The sequence below is a fragment of the Cuculus canorus genome, chromosome 5, assembly GCF_017976375.1.
Source record: "Cuculus canorus isolate bCucCan1 chromosome 5, bCucCan1.pri, whole genome shotgun sequence".
Taxonomy (NCBI): Eukaryota; Metazoa; Chordata; class Aves; order Cuculiformes; family Cuculidae; genus Cuculus; species Cuculus canorus.
In genome coordinates this window covers 19349805-19373633 of record NC_071405.1, presented here as the reverse complement: position 1 = coordinate 19373633, position 23829 = coordinate 19349805, and the positions used below count along the sequence as shown (strand labels likewise).

At 33.9% G+C, this 23829-nt stretch overlaps 1 protein-coding gene across 6 annotated transcripts in view; it reads left to right on the top strand.

The window, feature by feature from the left end:
- The window catches only part of CEP128 (centrosomal protein 128), a 133262-nt gene that overhangs the window by 101488 nt on the left and 7945 nt on the right, over positions 1–23829 (top strand). For 2 of the 6 annotated variants that reach the window (XM_054068813.1, XM_054068815.1), the window contains exons 20-23: positions 5204–5281; positions 7226–7339; positions 10952–11060; positions 16112–17455. In XM_054068813.1, the coding sequence (XP_053924788.1) occupies positions 5204–5281; positions 7226–7339; positions 10952–11060; positions 16112–16218 (408 nt within the window). In that variant the 3' untranslated portion in view covers positions 16219–17455. Of the gene's footprint in view, positions 1–5203; positions 5282–7225; positions 7340–10951; positions 11061–16111; positions 17456–23829 lie in introns of those variants that run through there. The other 4 variants (XM_054068812.1, XM_054068811.1, XM_009561329.2 and 1 more) reach the window with 3 other exon arrangements.

Sequence of the window (23829 nt, the reverse complement as noted above, 5' to 3'; positions counted from 1 at the left end):
AAATCTTACTCATTAAAACTTTGATGAAACAATGTAGTATAAAAAAAAAAAGCCAGTTGAACTTGTATGTTGAGTAACTTGATAAATTTACATGCACTGCCTATCTTTGTAAAGGTAAATTGATTTCTTAATGTACTGAAATCATCAAAACAATGGTATAATTGGAGTAATGGTATATAGGAAATATAAAGATACAAAATACATTTTTTATTTTCTCTTAAAGTTGGTTCTATACATATGATGTACTAGGTCACAGAATGTTTCAGCTATCATGGAATTTTCCTGACGTATCAAAGTCAACAGAGAACCTCAGGCCTCTTAAGTAGAAGCATACCCTGTACAAAAGAGGAGTGTTTGATATATCAGTCTGGTGTTGGAGACTGAGTTTGGCAATGCGTAGTTTTACTGATGTTAACAGGGAAAGCCAAGAATACCTTTATACATGCTGAGTGCATCCTATTCTTGTTGTTTAAGTATTCAACATGCTAAAGCCATTTAAAAATAAGTGTTTGTAGGTCACCTTTAGCATTACACCTTTCATCTGAATTGTGAGTAACTGCCTGCTGACATGCATTGCAGTCAGTTAAAATCACAGCCACATTTAATCTTTTTATGGGTATTCTTTGGGGATTAGCTAACCGGTACTTAAGTCAGCTCTAATCTTCAAAAATATCTGTGCTATACAGATAGCCATTTGTTTTTACCTACCTCTGAAAAGAAAGTGTCACTGTACTTGAAAGTCAATGAAGTTTGGTTTCTGTTTTATGTTTATGTATTTTCAATATATCAACTATAAAGGCAAACTTTAGCAGGACTATATACAAACTGGCTTTGATTTATTTGCATCTAGCATTACAGCTTTGAAACTAAAAATAAAATGTGTATCTGATTTCAGTTTAGATCTGTCCTTTGAGACAGTGTGAAACTACCTGTCACCGAGAATACACCCGTACAGAAGGATTAACTGTTCACGTGCAGTTTAAACATCAAAGTGTTTGTATGAAGTCATGGAAAATGAATAATTTGTTCTATCATTCCCTGTGAAAACATAAAATGCCCCTTTTCAAAGTAAGTAATCTTTCTTTTAAAAACAGAAAGATTAACAGCACTCACTCTGTGGCAGAAACTGCTGTTAAGTAAAACACCATTAATACTTCAGTCAGTGCAATTGGTTTTTCTTCCTCTTATCGGTACCATCAGTGCACTCTATGAGTGCTTTCTGTTCCCTGTTAAACAATGAGCAGACAGATGTGATTGCTCTCTTTAGGATTATTTGTATGAATTATGGCATACAGCTTTCCGATTTCTTGGAAAAAAGTTAGCAGTGCTTAATTGCCCTCATATCAGGTGCTTCTAATATCCTTTTTCACATTTTATCTGTGTTGCCAAATACGTCTTTTAACAGAATAAAGTGTAGTCATTAATGATGCAAGTATGGCATTTGATCCACAGTAAGGAGGTTACTATACATCTCATTAAATTACCAGATTAATTCTGTGGCCAGCTAAAAACTCTTTCATCACCTTTCCCTCACATTCTTCAACATATTCTTTTGTTGCTGCCATCTTTATTGAATTTCCCCTAACAATGTTGGCTTTTTTCTTTTTCTGTATTTGTTTGCATAGCACTACCGTTCTTTTCATTGGTTTTACGAAAAGGGCACACATTTCTGTCCCTGAAAATCTTAGCATGTGAGTTATCCTATTCAAATAGCTTCACAAACTGTTCAGAAGACTGTGAGAATTTTAGAATATGAAAGGAACCATGCTGGTCTTAAAACCAAAGGTCAGCCTGGCTCAGCTATGGACATCACAACAATGGCCAAAATAAAATGCTGAGGGAATGAATATGATCAAGACTGACATACATTTTGTTTCCCACTTGTTCATTCTGATACCACCCATTTTGAATGCCCAGTGTTGATTTTGCTTTTCTGATTGATACTGAGCACCAAGTTAGAAAGTTCTTGGAAGCATGTCTTGTTACCCCAAGGTGTGCTTCCTGAGCAGTAATGGTTGGCTCGTAGGCCATCATTTTGTGTGTTTAGTTAGGTTTAAATTTAAGGAATCTAAAAAAACTTTCAGAAATCCAAGTAGCCTGTAACACCTTTTATTCACAGCATTCTTAATGAAGCCAGAAAATGAAGGATTAAGTATATATATAACCTGAAGGCTGGTCTTCTGTTTTCGATTATGTTTTATAATACATATAAATATTATTTGAAGTAGAGAGGATATATATTGAGGACACTTGGGGAGAACAGGTGATTAGCATCTTCCTTGACTTCATTTATAGACAGTGTTGACATGAAGTCTTGGGACAGCACCAAATTAAACCATAATATTTTAAGCTTATGGTATATACTACTTAACATGTTTTGGGGTTATTTCCTATGAGGAAGGATTTTATTTCTTAAGGGATGGGGAGTTGTTGGTGTTCAAAGAAAAAAATTTTGTAGGCATTAGATCTGGGTGATACTGGGATGACTGCTGAACACTAGGATTCGGTATTTTGTTTTACATACTGCTAAGTTTGGATTGCTTAGTGTCGATTGTCTCTCATATATTTCCCTGCCTTAGAAACACATGTGCAGACTGGGAGCTACTCTGAAAAGAAGCAGTAAATATTGCATCTTATCGTAAATTAATGGAGTGGAAAATCAGTGCTTTGATGAACATAAGGTCACTATAAATGAAGCATGAAATATGAATGAATACTGCTTTACTGTGGAAAAAGTGAAATGATTGATTCTTATAAGAGGGAAACATTAGTGATTGATAGACACCTCTAGGCCAGTTTACTTTGAAGTGGAGATGTGTAGTAGCATTCGATAAAAGAAGTATTCTATAGCTATAAAAACATTCTACACTATAATCTGGGAAAAACACTTTAAACAAAATATCTAGGCTTCCTGCTTGATTGCATCCTGAAAATATGGAGAATCCATTTTCTACATTCATTATTAATATGTAACTGCAGATTCTGTGATTCGTTTCTGGTAAAGAAGCAGATATGTTGCAGGAAAAGTAATTGTTTTCTCCTGATAAAATCTTATCTCCACCTTATTTTCCCTGTCTGATTTCTATTTTCTTGCTCTCATTAAATAACTAATAAATCTTTGTTTTACTCTTTTTCACTTTTGACAGTTTTTCCTGTACTGTTGAAATCTAAAATATCCTTCCTTGCTGGTTAATCCATTTACCCATTTAGTAGGAATCTTACTCTTCCTGTTGTTCTTGAAGCAACAATTAATCCAACTCACTTGTAAAATTCTTTCCCCTTACCTGTGATAATGGAGTTATTGTTCCAGCACCTTTGACTGTAATGTATTCTTGTTCTCTTCTGTGCTGTGTGAAAAGTACAAATTATCCTGGTTTAGGAATTTCTGAATATTTTTCTCCTACTACGTCTTGCATTCCTACTATGAAGGTAACAATGGGATAAGAGGGTCCTTTTTGTAGCTAAGCATACAATCTAAGGGTAACAGTTTATTCCTAGAAGGTAGGAGATAATGTTCGAACCTCATTAACCTCAGAAGGAAAAAGAACCCAAATATCTGGAAAAGTGATTTAACCAAGTGGTTGTTTCATAGAAGTAGTTCCTAATATTGTCAGCATGTTAACTGCCAGTACAAATTTTTCATAATTACAGAAAATTAGAGAAATACTTTACATACATAGTATTTTTGAATACATATAGTTCTAGAAATGGAAAAAACTCTCTCTATGTGCACTAGCTAATTTATTTTATTGGGACTGAACATTGGTTAGAAGTTTAGTACTGTGTAATGCAAATGAATCCCATTGTTTATGGAATTTGACCTTTATTTGTTATGGAAAGCATATTTCATACAATCTTACAAACTGAATATTTGGAACAGTTAGGAAAGACGTAGACAACGAGACTTCATTGCTTCGAAACTGATGGTTCGCCTGTACTTAGGTTACTCTATTCGATTCTGATTCTCCACTCCTCACTTTCCCTCTCCATTTTAAAGAAGATAGAACTAGAGAAACTACAGAGGAATGATCAGTGGCAGGACATTTCTTCCGTGTGGAGAACAACTAAGTACACCAGCCTGAAAAACATATGATAGGGAAAGATTGGAAGAACGAGGAGCGTGTAATTAAGCTAGCAAGTGGTTCATGGTGGATTTTCATATATTATGTCATTGTAATCTTTTTATATATTACGTAATTATAATTTCATTGTGCAGGTAACTGCTTGTCTGTATAATTAATAGTAGCATGTAGGAAAAAGATCTGTGGTTACTTGACAGTTATGGTAGCAGTACAAATATTACTTAATAATGCTGTCATTAATGCATGGTAATATATAAATATATACATATATAATGAAGCCCATTATTGGTAGATTGTACAACAGGTTAACAGAACCTTATCCAAAGAAGTGTGATACATAGAATTGTGGAGGAAATATTGAGTGTTGTTCAGAAAGTACAACCAGTATTGTTTCTACTTTCTCTTCAGTATATAATAGGTCAGCCTTCGAGAATCTCCAGAGGCACCTGGATTATGGGATATGACTACTCTTTGTGCATCGCCAAACAACTTTACCTGTGCATAAACCCCAAAACATGATACTCACTTTCTCCCGTTCTTTGTGTCTTGCTATAGACTAGATTTTTTGTTGCTGTTGTGGAAGCGAAATTTTGTTGAGTCCAACCCTAGCTCTCCCTAGAGTGGTAATTAATCTCTCAGCAGTATATACCGTATTTCTAAACAAAAAATATGATGTTTGATTGTTCTATAGTAAGCTAAGTGCTAACTACAAATAATTATATTTGGCAAAAAAACCCCCAAAACCGAAACCCCAACCACACAGTAGAAACATATCCTGCAAGGATATAAACATTGTGAACATAGATTTATATTTTTGTTAAATGTACTTTACTTGCTGAAGAAAATTTCATTCTGAAGGCTACATAAACTCAAAAATTGTAAATAGGTATTATTCTGCTCAGTAAACTGGTAACTAGTAATGGAGATTCAAATTAAGGAAACTGGTTTTTTTATTGTTGTCTTTTACCTTAACAGCCTGTTTATTGTTGACCGGTTTAATTTACAGAAACATCTATACCTGCAAAATATTTTCCATAGATGTAATAGGGTTTTAATCTTTGAGATGGCCAAAAGAATTGATTAATTTTTTTTTGGTTTTTATCTTGTCTTCTGTTCTTTAGAGTACTCGAGTAGCTTTAGATCATCTGGAGTCTGTTCCTGAGAAACTGAGCCTGTTAGAAGATTTAAAAGATACTAGAGTGAGAAAGATTTTATTTGACTCTTTCAATAGTTCTAAAAGATTTGGTTAACTAATATCCTCTCCAAATGTATTGATAAATTTGTTAATAAGATATTTTAAATTACTTGTGTACATACTATGTACACAAAAACATAGAGAAATTTATTTTCATTTTTATACATCTTTTCTTGAGGCTGTTAATTTAGTCCTAAGGAGTAGCTGTGCTGAAGTCCTCCATAATGTAAGCAAACATCAATAACTGGGCATAAGTAGTCAACTGCTAATTACTGGTTCAGAATATTTATATTGAGTTGTGAAATCTGATATTACTTGTTAATAAATGAAATTTTTGGAATGAGTGAAAATAGGTTAGATTTACAGTTTTGTTTTGTCATAATGCCAATAGTTGTCACTAGTTTTCCTAGTATCACTATCAAGTCAAAGTGTGTTTTTTGTACACTGTAGGACATATTGATAGTAGTGGTGCAGTACTGTCAAGAGTGATAAGCCTGAAATTAGATCTTCAGTGGCTAGGAGGCTAAACCACTGTACTATTATTACTTTCTGTACGTCAAGTTGGTGGTTTACTAAAAAAGAATTTGGATCCTTATTGCACAATATAGATTTTAAGTGAGTATTAAATCACAGATCAACAAATACATAATAATTTGCATTATATTTGCTCTATGGAATTTCTCATCCCAAGGTAGTCATAAGCATTTCAAAACATACTTGTTTGGAACATTATTTATTCTAGATCTTCTTCTATGAGTTCATGTGTTAATGATTGTACGCTATTTTATTGTTGTCAACAGAGTTAGGAACACAAATACTGATTGAAATGTTTGAGGTTTTTTTAAGAAAAATATTGTTGAGAAGTAGTTTTAGTTTGACATTACATGTAATCCCAGAAGGGCTTTTTGCTCTGACAGAGGTTGACTTTTGCCTTCTGTTTCTGATGGTTCCACAATGCTAATGGAAAAATTTTGCTCTCAGCTAGGCCAACTAGAAGCTTGAGTGTGGATTTTCTACATTCTCCACACTTGCACTGTCTTGCTTGACGTTACTGTGAAATTACATTGTCATTTTCTGGTTTGCTGTAGTTATCACTTAGCCAGCATTCATGAGATTTGAACCCAAATTCTTTGGTTTAATTTGAGCTTTGCCTTCTCCCTGATGCTTAGCTTTTTAATGACTGTTTTCTTAAGATGTGTCCTTACCATCAATTATGCATTATTTAATAAATAATTAATGATTTATATTTACCGTTCAAGAGAGCTAAGCTTTGTACCTTGGCTGTGAGAATGATGTCAGTTTGGAGTTTAATTCTTCTATTTGAAAATAATGCATTTGATTTTTTCTGTACAATAGCATATTTTACTCACAAGTGGTATGCTTGAATGACATATTTCAAAGTCATTTGTTTCTTTACACTGCTAGAAAATTCTTCCTTCAATATTTTTGTAGGAAGAGAGAAGGAAAGAGGAAGTAAATCTTTCATAATGCCTTACATCTTGCCTGGTAGTTGTAGTCATTCAAGTAATCATTAGCCAGTTCAGTGAGAAGTATTGTATTTTCTTATTTGAAAATACTGTTTAGTCCCTATCCTGAGAATAATTTTTTCTTCAAGTTTTTGTTTACTCAGTAGTGTAATAAATTTTTCACCATTACAGAACTGCTTTGGGTAATGATATTACCCATTTTTGGGAAGGGTTACAAGAAGTCATTCAGTTAAGGAAGAGGCTGTTCACATTTTAACTTATTTTCATTTTAACATTACTTCTCCATGCAGAACATTATGCATACGTATGACTCCTGTATTTCGGCCTCTGAAAGTTAGTGATTAATTCATTCTTGGTATACTGAAAAACCTTGGTGATACTTGTCTTTGCAATAGTTAGCCAACATCTATCAATTGCTTTTCGCATTACAAAATCATTTAGATCTTTCAATGCATTTCTAGGAGTCCCATAGTCAAAGGGAGATGATTGAAGAAAGGTATACAAAGTATAAAGAAATAGTGAGTTCTCTACAGAAACAGCTGGAAGATTCAAAACAAAGAGTCCAACAATTCAAGGTATGTGTAAGTACTCCACTTTTGTTTCCCAATTCCTTTCAATCAGCAATGTAAGTTTATTTAATGTATATTAACTCCTAGTAAAACCAGACTAAAATAACACATGGGTGGGGTTTTTTTATGTAGTTGCTATGGCTGATGTAAAATTTGATAAAAGAAGTTTTGTCTGCATTTGTTATGGTTTGAATGCTGTGGATACTTTCAAAAAAATGTTTAAAATTTTACGGAAAAGTGTCTTACTGAGTCTTACTACTCTCGAGTGTTTACCTGCTCTGTCAAATTGCTGTCTGCAGCAATAATTTGATTGGGTTGTTTGGTTTTCCTTTGTCTTTTCATGTAAAAGATTAATATAGAAACCTATATTATGATTAATTTGTAGATCATGTATAGTGATTTTTCAGTAGCTGACCTTTTACTTCTTTACAAAAGATACTCTATGATGTACATTTCATCCATAACCAAAATCCAGGCAAACAGGGCAAATCCAGGTAAATCACGGAAGTGATTTGCTACAGGTCAGTAGCAGGGCTAAGCATAATTTCCTAACTCCCTGCCATACAAATCCAGTGTTCTTGTTTAGAAACATTGCCTGTAAAGAGTTCACCTTTCCAATTGTTAACACGCTTTCTTTTTCTTTGTGTTAACTTGTTCATTGTCATATCACTTCTCAATACATGTCATTGTGATAGCAGCTTACTTTGGCAGAAATGCAGTTTCTTATGGACATGGTTGAAATAAGTGACCAGAACTAATGAATCATGCTAGTATTTCTGCTGCTTATCACAAGCAAATCATGATTCATTGGCAGTTAGTCTTACCAATGTCTCTAAGCAGTTCAACTCAAAATCGAGGATCACACACCATCTATCAAAAAACTTCAGTTTGTGTTCCTCACTTCCTCCATAGTGGTCCTCCTTCTATAAAATGAAGACATAATTTCAGTAGGTCTTTTTAAAAGTGGAAAAAGTAAAATAAATACTGAATATTTAACTTAGTGAGTTGCTGTCATAAGAAAAAAGTATTAAGCTACTTTAAAAAGACATCTTGCTCTTCTCTAAGAATGAACTAAAGAAACAGGACAGATTCACTTTCAGTCTTTTGCTAATGATAATCTTCCATTTCTTGAATTTCTCTTGCCTTCACACAGGGATTACTAATTCAGCAGCTGCTGAAATTTGAAAGATATTGAAAAGCTAAGAGGAATGCAATCAGCTGATAGTAGAATGTAATGTTACACTGAGCTGACTGAGATTACTGACCTTGCGTGATTTGGACTCTGCATTCAGAATCCAGTATAAAGCTGATTCTGAAACAATATTTCTTCATTCTTCATACAACAGGGAACATTTAATGGCTTCCATTTAGTCAGGCCTAATTGGGTTTTTGCATGACATACAGTACTGTCTGCTGTCACGGCTGTTACAAATAGAACAGAATGTTCAGAAACAAGTAACAGACGGGTGCTAATCTGATTTCAGTGATCAGGCTAGCTTAGGCTAAAAAAGCCCTTTTTAATGCTTGCCTTTCTTCCTTGGAATGAGCTCAACTGTATTATTGTTTAATTTTTTTTTGTTTCATTTTACTATTTATCCATTGGGAATCTCTGAAATTTATTAGCGGAAGAGTGTAGACTTGAGGACATCAAAGTTCATTCTGATAGCTTTGATTCATGCTCTGTACACAATGTAGTGCTCCTGCTATCCAAAGTAAACGAGTATTTGGTAGATAAGAAGATGCATGTTTAAAGAAAGAAATTTTTGTATTGACCATTTTAGATAAAATTACTTGTAAAATTAATCTTTATACTCTCTTATGATCTCCTTTCTAGCCTTTCTTGTAGTACGCTATATTCAGCTCGCTGGCCAACATTATTCTCAGACAGGCAGTGTCCTCTTCTCATTTGCAGCAGCAAAATGAAACCAAAGTTCAATCTTCCCCTGAAAGCACTTTTTTTATTCCCCTTTTCTTACAATTTCATTTGTCCGCACTCACTCTTCCTACTCCACTGTAGTCTTGTCAGATGGATTGTAAAATACCTGTTGCTTAGAAGCCCAGGAAAATCATAATTGCTATTTGTATATGTTAAAATGTAAGAATTCCAGTAATAAAAGAGGCCAGAGGCTGGCAGAATATCATCAAGTGTAACAACAGTGATTTTTCAACTAAAAAAGGGGTGAGTAATAGTATATAAAGAAGAAATTGAGGGGGAAAAAAGGTAAATATAAAGTGTAAAAATAATATAATTAATAAAACGAAAATCGAAGGAGAAAAACTTGAGGAAAGCTAAATATAAATGTTATGATGGATAGATGCAAATACTTTAGGACAGTTTCCTTGACACAAACAACTGACTGCCTAGTAAGCACAGTGTACAGGTGTAGTTGTAAATGAAGCACATGAGAAAAGGTTAAAATTTCTGTAAAGAGAAAGCCATTTTGTAGTGCAGATGCTGGTAGAAGCACATTGCTTGTTCCAAAGCTCTGTTCCAAGATAGAATTTCTGGAAGCAGAATGAAAGGACAACTTTTTTTATTCTTTAAAATTTATTATTGTGCTATGTACACTTTAGTCTCCCATCAGTATGTAAGGAGATTTAGCATGTATTAATCCTCATTAGTCTTAATAGTAGTAAATCCCTCTTCAGCGGTGGGACAAAAGCTCATTGTATCTCTAAATTGATGTTGAATTTAATTTTGTTTTCTGTTAAGTTTTCAAATTTTAGTATCAGCATGAATGATGAATTGCAAGATGTTTTCACAGAATTCCCTGAGGCTGTATATGATAAGAATTCAGTAGCAAAATTGAGTGTTTTATGAAATGATGCATTTGTGCATTAGTGTCTCTTCTCATTCCAAGAAACAGTAATTTGGATATCAAGGCAAGCTTTTAATTTATTTTGCAATGTATAGCAACTAGAGGCTACTTGCTGCAATGCTAATGAAGATTTACAGAGATTTTTATTTAAATGTCCTTTTTAAAATGATCGTCTTTTTTTTAACTTGTAGACTGAATAACCTTACTCAAAGCTGTGCTCTATGGGTCTAGCCATAAATAGTAACATTGTACTTCAGATGTTATTTAATGATTTAACCAAAAAATTGAAAAGAACAGAAACTTTGGGTATTTTGATATGAGAAATCAATGCAGTTTAAGTTTCCTCAGCAGCAGGGGAAATCGATTTAATTTTTATTACTACTTATTTGTGGAACTTCAGTGAATTAACATGGACCAGTCACTGATGAGAAATTCATCTTTCACTGATGTCTGTCCTGCTGCTATGCTTTGTCCTGAGCTATGAGTGTGATACAAACAGGAGAGAGAGCATTTTTACAATTTATTCTAGTGACAAAATCTTGCAATGCTCCCAATGCTTTTCTCGAAGCAAAGCAGATTTTTTGCAGAGATTTTGTGCTGATCAAACGGCCATGACATTCGTAAGCAAATTAATTTGAACGTAACTGCAATACTGAGAATTACGAGAACTCAAATCAGTATTTTCCAACATGTGTGAAATCACAACATATATTTATATGTGTGTTTTGTACATTTTTTGTTAAAGATTATGGCTACTTGATATTAACAGATAAAAATTATTTATGTTTGGTTACCATAGGATGTGAAAATGGATGCTGAAATTTCTAATATAGAAGTGGCTGCTCCCTCTTACAGCTGGCAAACTCAAAACAGCTTTTTGTCCAGCTCACTGCTCTCAGATTCAAATTGTAAGTACTGTTTCACAGAAAAAAATAATCCACAAGTAATGCACTTTTCTTTTTTAAAGCTGTTTTACTTGAGAGAGTAAGACACTCTACTTTCTGACAAAAAAAAAATCCTAGAACCACCTGAAATGTCCTCCTGTGTTTTAGCTTTAGGTGCTGTGTGGATGCCATTGTCTAGGAAGTACTTCATTACATTCCACTGCTGGTTTTTTTTTTTTTGGGGGGGGGGTGTTTGTTTTTTTGATTTTTTGGGTTTTTTTTCAACTGGGAAATACAATATGTCTTCCTTGTCATCCAAACCTATGGCGAATAAGAGAAAAAAAAAAAAAAAAAGAGCTACACATGTAGCTGAATCTGCATCAAGTATCATACCCGGTAATCTGTCTGAGAGATCCTTGGTCAACAGTTGCTGTTAGTCTCATGCTTGTGTGGCAGTTTAACAGTGAAAGTTGAATTGACAGACTGACTAATTCTCCTCCTACTTCAAAAGTTGTTTTTAACTATTCTTTCTACCCCCTAGTGCGTATACAAGTTGTGGTCATGAAAGGTCATGGGATCTCTGATACAGCTAGAGACTGTCAGTAGAAGATAGGATGTGTTAGATCTTTATCTGGTACAGTTTTGGAACTCTTTACACGAGTTCCAAAACTAACTTAAAAAAATATAAGGGTACTTTCTTCAGAAGGATATCGCCTTCTGTTTCTTTTCAATAGAACCAGATTGTGTACTGGGAACCTATTAGTTACGTTGCATTCTATGTAATGGAAAGTCCTAGTTCAGGCTTCATTGCGCTTTCAAACCTTTGCATCTTAGAATGAGTACTGAAGTACATTACTGTTTATCATCAGTAAGTCCTCAGTTGATCTGATGACATTAAAGATAATTGGTTTCCTTTCCTTTCAGAATCTGGATTGTGATTAGTATCTTTCTGCAGAGCGTACTGAGTGACAATAATGGGAACAAAACGTAAAAGCAAAGACCTCCATCTTATCTGTACTTTAGGAACAGTTTCCCCTGACTCAGAGGTGATTTTCTATTTTCCCCAACCTCATCTCTGTCAAAGTCTTGCAAGTCAAAGTGCAGCTCAGCCTTGTTGGGGTGTACAAAAGCTACAACACGTACCTTGCAAACAGGTTGAACTAGGTGACCTCCAATGGTTCCTTCCACCTCAACAACTCTGCAATTCCACTGCAAAAACTTGCTGAAATTTAAAGATGCAGCATAAATGTTCCTAAAATATTATTTTATATTTTTATTGCTTAATTTGAAAGAAACTTGCTAAGACTTTGTTACTTTAGTACTTTTAAATCAATTTTAGGTAGTTGTCAGCAAAAGAGGATCTATCCGTCTTCACTTTTTCCTATAACTTATAGAGAAAATTTCAGTTAAAACTGACAGAAGAATTGAGTTCTCAAAGACAAATAAATTATTACAGATTTCATGAAAATCAACAGTAGCTTTAGGAGAAAGATCCAATTAGTTACCCTAACAGAAGAAAAGTTCCACTGTGAGCTCAAATCTCTCTCTATTTGGTCTGCTAGCTCTCCAGGTAGTTACTTGTGTATTTACCAGCTCATAAGTAGAACTTGCAAACAGCTACGCTTTTAGTCTTCTACTTAGGGGAGGAAGAAGATGTTGCAGAATGCGTGCTTTACCTTCACTAAGCTTTGTGGAGGGGAGAAAGGACATGGTGAATGAATGAGAGTAGTGATTCAATGTTGATCATTGTGAGATATATGCAAAGTCTTCAGCATTTGAGAAAGGCTCCTTTTGACACAATGTTGAGGCATGGCGAAGGGACTATTTTTTTCTTGGTTAAAACTTTAAGGAAGGTATTTTTCATGTAATTAATTAAACTGATCTTCATATTTCATAGTTTCCAAATCTCAGAACGGTCCAGAGAGTATTTTTAGTTTTGTTCTTTTGCCCAGATTTTAAAGAGCTACTCTAAAAAAATAATAATTGTGGGGTTTTTACAACTCAAAAAAGCCAGTAAACAGTGAATGCGTTTATCTTTTTCCTGTTCGTTATTAAGGGGAAGGAATTGAATGCAAAAATCTTTTTAGTTTCTTCCTTGTATTTTATAAAAATCCGTTAGTCAAATGTTCTGAGACTAAACTAGAGAAGTAGGCACAGAATACTTTTCCTGTCTCTGATATTATTTGACTTTGGTAGAATGAAGGTGGTTTTCTTAATTTCTCACTGCTGATTCTTTCCTCCTAAGAGTTAATGCAATTATGTTCTTTATACTTAGTAAGTATGGAAGCAAGTCAGGTGCCTGTTGAAGACGCCTGATGTCATTTTGGGTGTCCTAGAGTATGCTTCTAGCTGTCATTCCAGGAAGGCATAGGTGTCTTGTAGATCCCATCATCTTTTGCAACCCGTGCTGGATGCCTGTAATACCTTATGGCACTAAGGTATTTGAATTACTTCATGGACTTTGTTTAGTGACTGAATGTTTTATCTTTATGCTGAGCCTGATCTCCAGCAGTCAAATGTGTATTTTGGAGTTGTTGCTATAGTTCTTGACAACAGTGAAAATATTGCAATGGTTTTAACATTAAAGAGCTTTTCTTGTAATTGCCAGGAAAATGGTAAAATCAGTGACTTCAGTCATGTTGGTCATATAAGTGCCATGAACTTTTAATTTCAGTAATGATATTAATTAGGTATAATTTAAGACTTTGACAGCAAAGTACAATTTGAGTTATTTTGCTCACAAACCTCTTGTAGCTTTTCATAAATCTACCTATAAATGTCATCACCTATTTTCTGTGACTAATTAATCTCCTTACTTCTACAGAAACAGAAGTATGAACTTTTTTAATTTAGCTTTTGGAGCAGTTTGGAAGTCTTTGTGATTTAATGCTTCCCCACTCCATCTCTCTTAAGTTCCTGAAAGCTTATAGACTATAAAGTCAATGAGCAACACTAGAAGCTTCCCTCCCAATGTGAATCTCTTGTGACTTGTAGAGGTCACCAGGGAGGAGAGCAGACATATTTGATATAATAATTTAATTTATCTGCAAGGAGAATCCTGGGATTTAAGTTTAAAATCAGTTGAAGAAAGAGAGACAAAGTATGAAAAAAATAGCTAAGGGAACAACAATCTGCTTCCACATATATTTAATAAAAATTGGCAATGCAGCAAGCAGTTAAAAGGAAAAGTAATAAACAGTTACTGTTTTATGTCTAGTCTTTATGTTTTGGCTATAATTTCTACAATTATGACTTCATATACAACTTTTCCATAACAAATTATTTTAAAGATTCTGTGGGAATGAGCTTTTATTTCTATGCCCATTTTCTTAGAAAGGAAGTAGTTTAACTGAGAAAATAATTCATACAAGGAAGCATTTATTAGCCATAGTTTGCAGTCTGCATTGCTGTCAGACCAAAATGTTTGGTCTAAAAAGTCACTACTAGTTGTTATCTAAAGAATAATCCTCTGAAATTGCTTCTCATGGCCACTATATTTTTCTTAAATTTTATATTACAGATGTCCCTAGAATTACACATACTTTGTAAAGTGGATCTTGCCATTCTCTTTGTACAGTTCATCACTTCAAGGTTTTAACCTGGATGGTTTCCTAGAAGCCATGTAGCTTTCAGGGTTTCTGTTTTCTTTGGGATTTTATGTTCCAGGGCTTCATAATCTGTGACTTTACAGAGAAGAAAATAGCCACCAGTGTTCTCTGGCTTCTGTAGCTGTGACCACAGTCTTCTCTATTTCTTTGGCTCTGGTGATACACTCTTGTGTTGACATGGTGTATGGTAGGAATGATATCATGGTTGAATAAAAACAAGTTGACAAGTTTTGTTGTCATAACAGTTAACTTCTGCAATGTATGCTGATTTATGTCTTTGTCCATCTAGGTATATTTTTCATAAGTTCTTAAGACAATTTATATTGGCATTTATAAATAAGTAAATTAAAAGTAAAAAGATATTGTAATATCATGATGCAATTGGACAGCATTCTAGAACAAAACCTTCCAAGGCTGCTCAAGCATAAGAACCTGGAACATTTGGAAACTTGACAGCATCACTTTTAAAAATGCAAATTTGATTTAACAATGAATTTTCTTTATGATATTTCACTTCACTTTGAATATCGACTGCAGGAGGCACTGTTGAAAGAGCATACAGTAGCATAGTTCTGAACAAATGCTGAGAACTTCATGCTGAAAAATGATATCTCACTCTTTTACTAATGTCCCAAGTATGGTGATTTCATTCTCTTCCTCAAAGTGGAAACATCTCACTCCGCCTAATCAAACTGTGAAGATTTGCTGCCTCTTAAATAACTGCTGATTATATACTGCTACAATTTAACTGATCTATTAAAAAATTCACTTTGAGTATTACAATCAGGAAGGACCACTTCTGTTGTGTGCTTAGGATGTCAGGAAGGCCCTTAGAAGAAGGCTGTGTTGTATAAGTCACTTTCTTCCCCTTAATTTCTGCCTTTTGTTAAATTATTGCTAAATGTTTGTGTATTTGGACTTTTTTCCTCCAGCTCTTTATCATAAGATGTTCTGTCAATTTGTATTGTCTTCATTTTGATGTGTTATCATGTATTTAGAAATAAGCATTATGCATGCATCCTGCTGTGAAGGTGTATACACAGCATGACATCCTATGAACATCTGTTCAGTGCCACTTGTTGCCGTGAGTCAATGGTATTGGTACAGATATTCCTTTGTGAACTTTGAGTGGTTTGATTTGTCTTACTTAAAAAAATGCTGGAAAATTAAAAAGAAGTGTTAGTTGAATTTTCAAATATAAAAAAGTGCAGTTTACATTTCTTCTGTTTAAGCTCTTCCGTATGCTTGTATTATATAGCATTAAAATTATTTCTCTAGGAAAAGAAGTCAGCTTCTCAATTTGTAGTGTTTATATTGCATATTTGTTAGCACATAGTACTTACTGTGAAAATGATAATATTGTATAATGAAATATGTGTTTCATATAAACACTGATTTGTCAGCCTGCAAAATGGATGTATTTCTCTGAAGATGTTGAATTAATTCTTTTGCCTGATTTATTTCTAGCACTTCGGAGAAGAATCGTTCCTTTTGATACAAGTGCCATTGAGGAAGATTCCATTAATATTGCTGTCAGTGAAATGAAGCAGCAAGCAGAAAGAGGGAACCAGTAGAACATTTTAGAAAAGCACACCACCTTTCTCTGTGGTAAATTCTGTTGCACTCTTTTTTGGATTTGAACAGTAGTAATTCTATCTGCTATAGGAGCGATGCACCCTTAATGATTCAGCTGTTGCCAAACACTTAAATGGAAGAGCACCAAGAGTGAGTCTAATGTACTCTTGTGATAATTTATGTAATTTAGTTTTCTAGGTTGTTTGCTCTTCTCTTGTATTTGTTTCTACAGTACTCCTAAACTAAACGTATTGTATTCCTGAAATTTTATGAAATGAAAGATCTGTGATATTAATCTTTGCTATGAGGTTATTTATCCCTGTACAGAACTACTTCTGACATTTGTTTTTTATCAATTTTCATAACATTATTAATAATGAAAAAATGTTCAAAAATTACCTTTGTCCTAATATTTATTTATGAGAGTCATTATATAGTGTTGTGCAGACACATTTGTGATTTTTAGTTTTTTCAGTTTGCAACAGTCATTAAAGAAAGAAGTGACAAATATTACACAAAACCGATTTTCCTCAAAATTAATGGAAATATATGCCGTGGTTTCAGGTGCAGCATATATCTGTTATAAGCTGTTTAGAATTATAATTCTGACCAGAACAGTTTTGTGAGATGACCTCTGGTAAAGCATTTAAGAGCACCTAAATCTCAATCATTTGTAATAAGCATGTGGAAGGGCTGCTACGTGGCTGTGAAAATTTTAATAGCAAGGTTTAATGATAATTTATTTGTTTTGTTTTGTTCTCTATTAGAAGTGTCATATTGATTTAAAAATGTTACAGAAATACAGTATTGCACATTTGTATTTCTTCAGATATCTCTATTCTAAACAAATTGGATACAATTCTGTTATTGTGGTCTCAAACAGCACTTCACAGCAGAATTGTCTGCTGTCAAAAGAAATGCAAGTATTTCTGATGGTCCCCCCTCTAGTGCTTCTTGCTGAATCGCTGCTCCTGTGCCTTAAAAAATTTTCCAGATCTGTTAGAGTACTGTTGCAACATGAACACCATTGAAACCATTTTAGTTTGTTGGCTTCTTTCATATTTAAGAAGGCTACTTCTTCTCTGAAACAGTCTTGTTTTAGCATGTAGGTGTCTCAGACATAATTTGCAGGCTCTATGTGCCACCTGAAACCATATTTTTTTTTTTTGTCTCAATTTTCTGAAGTGTTCTGCAGTCCTGGTGGGTTCTCTGGACAGTATGCTTGAAAATTGCCTTGTATTCAGCCCATTTCAAACACAACTTCATGCTGCGAACATCAAAATCAGACAAGGAAATAAAAAAAAAAGGAAATTTATTTCCCTTTCATCTTCTATAACTAAACTTACCTAATATAAAAAACATCTAAGTTGGTTTTAAAAGTTTGGTTTTCCTTTTGTAAAGTGCCGTCATTTGCTTTTTGCTGACTTCTAGCTCATCTTTTCATTCAGAAGGTCAAGAAATCAAAATAGGCACATCCATCTCTTCTGATCTCAACAGCAATGACAGGGCCAACACAAAAACATAAACAAATAAACTTTGCTCTGAAGAAGGCAGGACAAATAGAAACATGTTTGTGTCATGGTCTGCAAAGATTGTGGATGCCATGAAGCAGTTTTTAGCTCAAGTCACAGTTACCATAAACTAAACCTATTTTAAATGCATCCAACATTTGTAATTTTTTTTATTTAGATCAGAGCACAGCTGGGAATATGTTTATAAAAAATATTTTAGCTGATTTGTCCAGAAAAGCGTTAAAAGCCTGCAAAATGAAATGCCACATTTTATGGTACCTTCAAATCATGGCTAAAAATATAGAAAGGTTGTTTAAGAAAATATCATAAAACAATAAATCATGCTCTCAAAATACCTTATCTTGTAATAAGGTCTGATGCGTGGATTGCTGATGGATAAATGTATCTCAATCTCACTTTACTAAAGTTGAAATGATTTTTGAGGTAAGTTGCCTGTTGGTAAATGAATAGGGTTTGAAGAGTCTGAACTGAAAAGTAATACACAGAAAAATGATGCCCTCTCTTCTTCCTAAAGAATTTGTAAAAATCTGGAAATTGCTTGCTCTTACTATTTTAAGTATTTACAATGTTTTTTTCCTCACCTGTAACTCAGAAATTTGAAGAATGTTTCCGGAAAACAGTATCACTACTACTTTATAGTGTTAAAAAACTATGGATATACAGTCTGGACTCCCTCATTATTGCATCAAGCATTGAATTGATTTTTGTACAATGCAGGAAGGAAGTGACTACTAGGTGAAAAATTTTGACTTTAAGACTTTAAATATGCTCAGTGCTTAGTATGTTTGCCTTTGGCTGTGTGACTGGGTTTATAGCAGTTTTTTATCCCTTTTTTAAATTTTCTAAAAGGGCTGGGAGAAAAGAAATAAAGACGTCAAACCACCAAAAAGAAAAAGTGTGAGGGGAATTCTTAATGAGTAGACTTATAGACACCAAAACCAGGAAACTCTTCTTAAATTTACCCTTTTGGCCTGGCAGTCCAGATAGCATGTAATAGTCATCTCTTTTCTACCTTTGATAGAGGTTGAAATTACAAAGTGAGTTTTGTTTCCTTTTTATTCCTTTTTATTGAAGGCTAGAGTTCCGTTCATGACATTATGTGAAACTGTCCCTTTCTGGTTTAAGAAATAATATTTTTTCCATATTGGCCTGAAATAATATTCTTCTGACCAGTTTCAGTTTTTAAAGTAGAAAAACAGATATTTTTTAATAAAACATTTTATATATTTCAGATTTTTTTCTAGGCTTTAACACTTTATTGACCTGTTCCTCAATTCTTGCCCAATAACCAAAAAATGTGGTATCACACCTAAAAATGGTAGTTTGTTTCTTTGTTCTGTTCAACATTTGGTAAATGTGGCAACTTTGTAGGTATAGACTAAGTACATAGAGACTGCACATTATCTCTGGCTTTCAAGGCATAGTCTCTGCACTGTAGCACTGAATGGATTTTTCATGAATGAAAATGCCAGTATTATCTTGCAAGTAATAACAAGTAGGCTTTTTTGTAACACTGATACCATATTTATGGCCAAAAAATAGTAGTATGAAGCCTGGATACATTCTCATATCTAGCATATGCAGAGGAATTAATTAATAAATTTATGTGGGACTGCTAGTTACAGTCAAATTTTACTGCGGCTTTGTTAATCTCTTCATGTTTGAAGTGTTTTAGTAATACATTTATCTGTCTGTAAGCCTTGCCTTCACCTCACAGAAGTTATTGATATTGAAGTTAATGTGAGCACCAGGCCAACATCTGGGGATGCAGCCTTGTCAAAAATGGATGTGCAGGAGGACATCACATAAATTCCTGTGTTTTTGATCTAGTTGTAGAATTTAGAAGCAGATGCAGAGGAAAACTAGTAGTAGAAGGAATGGAAAACAGCTAATGATTAAATTTAAATTTCAGAGTACTTTTCTTCTTGGTGCCTTAATTTAAAAAAAGAAAAGCCCTTTAGAGCTAGTATTTACATCTAAATAAGATTCCATCTTGGATAAATTATTCTTTTCGTGTACTAAAGCTGAAATTGCACCTCTGCCATTTCTCAGGCTGTAAGGACGAGATTTTGCTTTCTCTTGCCTTAATAGTGGCAAAATCTGTAATATCATGAGCTTTGAGAAAATATGCAATGACTATTTTTAAAATTTCTACGATTTTATTCAGGTACTTACTTGTTTCTATTTGGAACTAAAATTTTTTTAACCTAATTGTTAATATGTTTTTGTTAAAATATTGCATTTAAGTACAAGAACGGCATAAAATACTTGTTTTGGCATAATTCTGCTATCTTTGTTCAGGAACATGTCTCCTTAATAGGTGTTTTGCTTGAATTGTTCCTGAGTTGTCATTTTAATCTGTCTTCAGAGAAACCAAAGTTGTTTTGATCTTAGAATGCTTTTTTCATCTGCCATCTACAGTGCACTACTATGTCAGAAGACCTACCATTTCTTCACTTACCCCATGATAATAATTTTAGTAGTTCATATGCCTGGGGAATTATATTAATTTTGAAGATAGTTGTTTCTTATAATCTATTTTCATATGAATTCTGACACTCTTATTTGTTTACTAAAATAAAACCTACTTGTTAAACTGACTAACATCAGGTCAAAAACCTTAAAGATTATCCCACAGGCAAAAGTACATGTGTCTTACTACATTTGTTTATATTTTCTAAATGCTACCATTCATTCTACTGTCAGTTTCTAAAGGAAAATAGTAAAGGATAGACTTTTAAATAGTAAAGGATAGGCTACAATAGCCCTTAAATATTACTGATTCCTGGCAGAAAGAAAGGCCAGAAGCAATTTAGGAGATCTGCCTAGATGTCTAGAACCTCAAAACCCTGATATTACAAAGTATATTTCTTCAGTATGTAAATATCAAACGTCACCCAGTAGAAACAGTTGCTAACATCCAAAATATTTCTGAGGAGTGATACTAAAATTTGCTAGAGGTGATCACCCAGTATCATTCTGCAAATGTGGATTTCTGTGTCACTCACATTGTTAAACAAACATTGAACTGGGAAGCCAGCCGAATTTACGTTCTGGCATTAGGCTCTTCACGAAAACCACCAGTGACCCAGTTTTGTACTTTGTGAAAAAAGATAAAGATGAGCTGTGTTTCACTGCTGGCCAAGCGAACAGTTTGCATCTGTGGCGTAACTTATTTTGTATATGGAGCTCAATGAGTGCACCATCTTTAATGGGGCTTTCACTGCCGGGTGCAGCCCTGAAAATACAATTTCATCCAAACAGCTGCAACCATGAAGAAATAATGTAGCTGACAGAATTTTTGTTACATTCTGACTAACAGAATGTCAATAAGTCTGTCAGAAACTATGGAGTTGTTTGTTTAGTCTTCACTGGATAGCTCTCCAGTGCAGTCATAAAGCTAGAAAATGCAGAAACCTTAGTCAATGTGAGCTCCATCCTTGGTGAGGCTCCCTAGCCATGGAATGTGAATCAGTTAGCACATTGTCCATTGATTGATTAGAGGTCTGTAAATTAGCAAAAGTCTAATCATCAAAATTTTTAAAAAGTGGAACAAATTATTTTTAATTGCTAAATAAAAAAAATCCTGTGAAAATGGAAAAATCAAGTACTAAAGTAAAGAAACATTTAATTTTTCCAGAATATGAGTAATTTCTTAAACTTCACTAGAGTGACAGCCTTTTATAGAATTGAGCAGTCTTTTTATTTTCTTCATTCAATATGCAAACCTTATATCCTCTAGTTTCATTTCAGGAATTTGCTAGAAATACCTTGGTTACATTTTCTCAGGGGAAAGAAAAGGATCACGTGTGATAAAGGCACCTGAACAGTCTGCAAATCATGACCTTCATCCACACATGTGCAGTTATAGCAATTAAGGACACACAGCTCACACTGCAAAGGATGTTCTGTTAGAAAACACAGCTCCTGAATATATTAATCAGCAGACTTCAATCCCACTTTGTGTCATCTCTTATTGCAAGAGACTTCCTCACTTTGATTTAGACTTAACTATATTCCATACTTTGGGAAGTTCTGTTGTGTGCATGTGCACGGAATACCAGACTTGAGATACCTCCCTTGGAGACAGCTGATGTGCTGTGTATGAAGTGCTGAACGGTGCAATGGATTCTAACAAAGATCAGATGTTCAAATTTCAGCCTTAGCATTAAATTACCAGGAGAAAGTGATAAATAGATAAATAGTTAGACTGTAGGTAAGAGTGCCCATTTAGTGCATTCTGAAGGTGAATCACTTTGGGGGCTGGCATTTCTTTGTGTACTTATTAGCAAATACTTATTTTTTAATTGTTTTGGGTTTGCTTGGAGAGCATGAGAAAAAAATGTTAGTCACTTTTGAGTTCTGGAACATGTTTTGTCCTTTTATGCTCCCAGTTTATATTTAATTTGGGGATAACTAAAAAAGCAGCTAATTCTGATACCTCATTACAAGCACTCCTAATTAAGTGACTTGATGCATGAGTCGTTTTCCTCCAGATCTTTTGTTTTCTTTTAATTTGAGTGAAGTAGAGTGGATTTTACGTTTGGTATTCTAAAACTGGAACAAAATTACTCTTTTGATCTGTCATTTAGTTTGGGAACTTCTAAAACTAAGATTACTCTGGTGTCTTATACGTGCGACACTGAACATATAACATCACATTTCCCAATCAACAACTCAACAACTGCAGTACGCTGTAAGGTGACCTTAAAGAATATATAGAATTACAAGAAATTACATGGAAGCAGGATGTCTCTGTACAAGTGTGAAGTCAGAAAGCTCAATTTAATGCCTCTAAACCTTGTTGTACTTGTTAGTGTAATGGAGATAGGCGTAGTAGAATGAAATACCTCAACATGCAATTATTTCCTGACATAAAGTCCTTGAAAGATCTTTGCCAGTGGTTAAGCAAGGAGTCCAGCTTCTGATTCAATATAACGGGCTCCTTGACTGTGTTCCACAGAAGCTCAATTCTCAGCACGGTGTTAGGGGCGTCTGTGTGAAAAAAATCTGTATCTGTGTTTTCTTTATTAAATATTCATTTTATTTTTTCTTTCCCATAAATTTAGTTCTGTGTGTACATATAAACATCCTGCTGTTTTTCATTCCTATAAAATGCACCAGAGAAGGCAGCATGTTGAAACAGACTTGCTGTATTAACCAGAACTGTTAATTTTGCAATTTTGCAATAATATTGCAGTTTCCTTCAAACTTGATTTCTGAAACGTAAAAGTATGTTCAAAATTTTAATAGCTATTTAGACATCATCTCTAGTCCTGTTCACATCATTACATATCTTTCTATAGACACAAATGTGCATAAACACGTTCATACAATGTAAAACTTCGCTGATCAAAAAGATTTGATTTTGCTTGGAAATTTGATTATGCTAATTCTAGCAGAGGCCTTGTCTGTCATATCAGTGGAGTTATGATTTCATGTGGGGAGAAATATTTTCCCAACCTACTTTTGCTTTGCATTTTGGAGGTCTGTAAGTCTACAATGTGTATTGGTCTGGTAAGCAACAAAATACTTACTGGAAAATCAGTGATTTTGTAAAAATAATTTCATAGCAAGCTGTAAACATTTGGAATAATTTGGCACTATCTTATTTTTCAATTTTAGGTTTCAAAATCTGAGAGGTGGGATTTTGAGTTTCTTTGTATAAGAGCTTGTGTAAGTTCTATGTATAGAACTCTTGTATAACTGCTTTTATTTTTCAAGAAGACTAAACCAAACAGTTAAATAATGAAAACATCTGTACTGCTAAATGACATCAATACAAGATTTTGCAAAATAACAGCTCTTTTTTCTGTTCTAATGTGGGCTACTACAACTTTTTCAAAATAATGAAACCTTCATCTATTAAGATGTATCAATTTTATTTCACACTCACCACTAAATGTTTTATTTCACATCAGGTTTTCAACAAGATCTAGTATTTCATTGAGTACCTAAAATGGGAATTTTCATATGTGTATAACTATATCTTATATCTAGATACTATCATTATTGATAGACTTTTTTTTAAAAAAAAGATTCATAAAATAAAACCAATTTTGATTATTTGCTAGGCAT